We start from the raw sequence: 2500 nt of genomic DNA on the forward strand, positions 1-2500 counted from the left end.
ATATACCTCTTTAAATAGCAGGTTTACCTCTGATGGTGAAATGAGTGAATGAGTGAGTAAGCATGTGTGTGTTAGCATGAGTTAAAGGGTACAGTCTTGAATATGACAGAAATATATGGGTTTATGCTTGTATTGTGGAAGACACAAGTGCTTCCACCCATATACTCTTTCTGTATGTAATGGCAAATCACTCGGTCCCATTTTTATTATCAGGTCAGTTTCTTTTTTTCTTTACTCTATAACAAAACAACTTTGTATCTGTATGAACACTGCATTAGTGAGTGTTTCTGAGTTCATGTTAAGTTGGAACTTATCTAATGTTAGCGTGAGAACTTTGTTAGGCAGCTAGTGGGCAGGTGGGCGGTTGGGTGAGGGAAGAGTTAGGCGAGGTAGAGGTAGCAAGTAGGTGAGTAAGGTTGGGTGGTTGTGGTAGTGGTTGTGATGGTGGTGGTGGTGGTAGTGGTGGTGCATAAATAGCAGCGACAGCAGCGGCAACAACAGCAGCAGCAGCAACCTGGCACAGTGGTGAGTAACAGTGCCAGGTGGGTGGGTGGGTGGTGGGTGGTGGTGGTGGTGGTGACGACACAAACACAGCTAACTGACTGACTGACTGACTGACTGTCTGGCCATAGGAGTAAGGACTAACATGGACGTTGGTATGCGGTAGTGGCGGCCCCCCCTCGGCCGGTGGATGATGTTGTTGATGTTGTTTGTCTGGAGTTAGTCAGAGATATGAACGTACTGGGACTTGGGCGTGGAGGGCGGGGAAGAGGGCGGGGTGGTGCTGGAGACCTGCGGCCGCGGCAGCTGCGGCGCCCGGCAACTCTGCTGTGTAGGCCAAGGGGTGGGGCGGCCACACGTCGGGGGCTCCCGGAAAGAACGCAGGGTTCAGCTCTACTGAAACACAAACGGACACGGTCACCACACGCTTAAGCTCACTCGCATCCTCTAAGAAACAGAGCACTAGGCAGGGAGGCCGATCACCTGTGCACACCACTACTGCAGCATTCGTAGTGTACACTCTCTTGTGCAGCAGGTGGCTCACTACCTGTAAACTACAGTACCACTACAAGCGTCACTTACCTTGCTATCATTAAATCAGCCTCTTGCATATCATTGATAACCTTATGTCGCTAAAATAGCATGCAATAACAAGTCTGACCTTATATCTGTTCACATCTATTATCCACATGCAAGCATCTACAAGCATGTAAATAATGCCTGCTGCTTCAATAGCTGAACCTTTTAATACCCCAATAACACTTAGTTCACCAGAAAGCCATAGCAAGAGAAAACACTAAAGAGACAAATGAATAATGCAGTTCACTTCTTCAAATTTCGACAAAATGGAAAAAATAACAATGCCAATGAAACAAAAAAACAACAACAATGACACACAGTCCATATCATTTCGCCAAAATTGGAGACATAAATGCGCGTCAACATAGCGGCAGTTCGCAGACCGGCTGTGAAAGAGGGCGAGGGTTTCCGCCGCCTCTCACGTACGGATAGTAACAATTGCAACAGTTGCAACGCAGGGCGGTGACGAGACGGAGGGAGTTCGGGGGGGGGGGGGCGCAGGAGGTATGGGAAAGGGCAAGAGGACAGCGGTGGTTTCAATAGAGCTCAAGTGTGGGAGGGAGATGTCTGAGAGGGAGGTAAGGAGGAAGGGAGGGTGAAGTCTGATAGAGAGAGAGAAGGGGAGGGAGAAATCAGAAAGAGAGAGAGAAAGAGAGGAAGAGAGGGAGAGAGAACAGCCAGAAAGGGATCGGAAGAGCTTTGTAATCTAGGATTGAGGGCCTTTCATTCTGCGATGCACGAGGGCGGAGGAGAGGGGGCAGAGAAGGAAGAGGGAGGGAGAGAGAAGGGAGAGAGGAGAAGGCGCGGATCACTTGAAGGGAGGAGAAGAAGAGAGGAGGAAAGGAGAGGGGAAAGAGAGGAGAAAGTGTGAATCACTTGAAAGGAGGAGGAGAAGAGAGGAGAAAAGGAAGAAAAGAGAGGGAATGCGAGAAAGAGAGCGAGAGAGAGAGATTGAGAGGAAGAGGAGGAAAGAGAGGAAGGAGAGGAAGAGGAGGAGGAGGAGGCGAAGAGGGAGAACCACTCCTGCAGCCCTGATCTATCATACCACCATCAACGGAGTCGCTTTGTCGAGTCGCCTCCGGCCGCCGGGACTCGACGCACAAGGGCTTCGAGGGGCAGGCGGCCACAATGAGAGGTCCTGCCCGGCCGAGACCTCTCTGTGCCGCGGAGTATCCGGGCCAGCGAGAGAAGAGACGGTGTTAAGGTCACGCGGGGCTGGGTTTCTAGCTTTCAAAGGGGTCGCCGAAAGGGGATATGCAGACTAATCGAAAGCTATGGCGAATCCGGATATCTAGGAACGCCGCTTCGGAAAGACTTGCAAGAAAAAACAATACGTAGCGGCCGTGTTGATTCGAGAGGAGATCCTTTCTTTTTTCCGCTGCCGCTCTTGAAGTATCGATGAATAATTCAACATGCAGAA

The 2500-nt window shown here is 50.3% G+C and overlaps 1 protein-coding gene across 31 annotated transcripts in view; it reads right to left on the minus strand.

Moving 5' to 3' along the window:
- Nucleotides 1–2500, minus strand: part of LOC122259284 (protein couch potato) — a 263132-nt gene that overhangs the window by 15828 nt on the left and 244804 nt on the right. For 25 of the 31 annotated variants that reach the window (XM_086543099.1, XM_086543092.1, XM_086543144.1 and 22 more), the window contains one exon: nt 743–897. In XM_086543099.1, the coding sequence (XP_086399225.1) occupies nt 743–897 (155 nt within the window). Of the gene's footprint in view, nt 1–646; nt 898–2500 lie in introns of all 31 variants that reach the window. The other 6 variants (XR_015191514.1, XR_015191515.1, XR_015191516.1 and 3 more) reach the window with 3 other exon arrangements.

Source organism: Penaeus japonicus, unplaced genomic scaffold, assembly GCF_977035675.1.
Source record: "Penaeus japonicus unplaced genomic scaffold, GWHDUDI00000001_assembly GWHDUDI00000001, whole genome shotgun sequence".
Classification (NCBI taxonomy): Eukaryota; Metazoa; Arthropoda; class Malacostraca; order Decapoda; family Penaeidae; genus Penaeus; species Penaeus japonicus.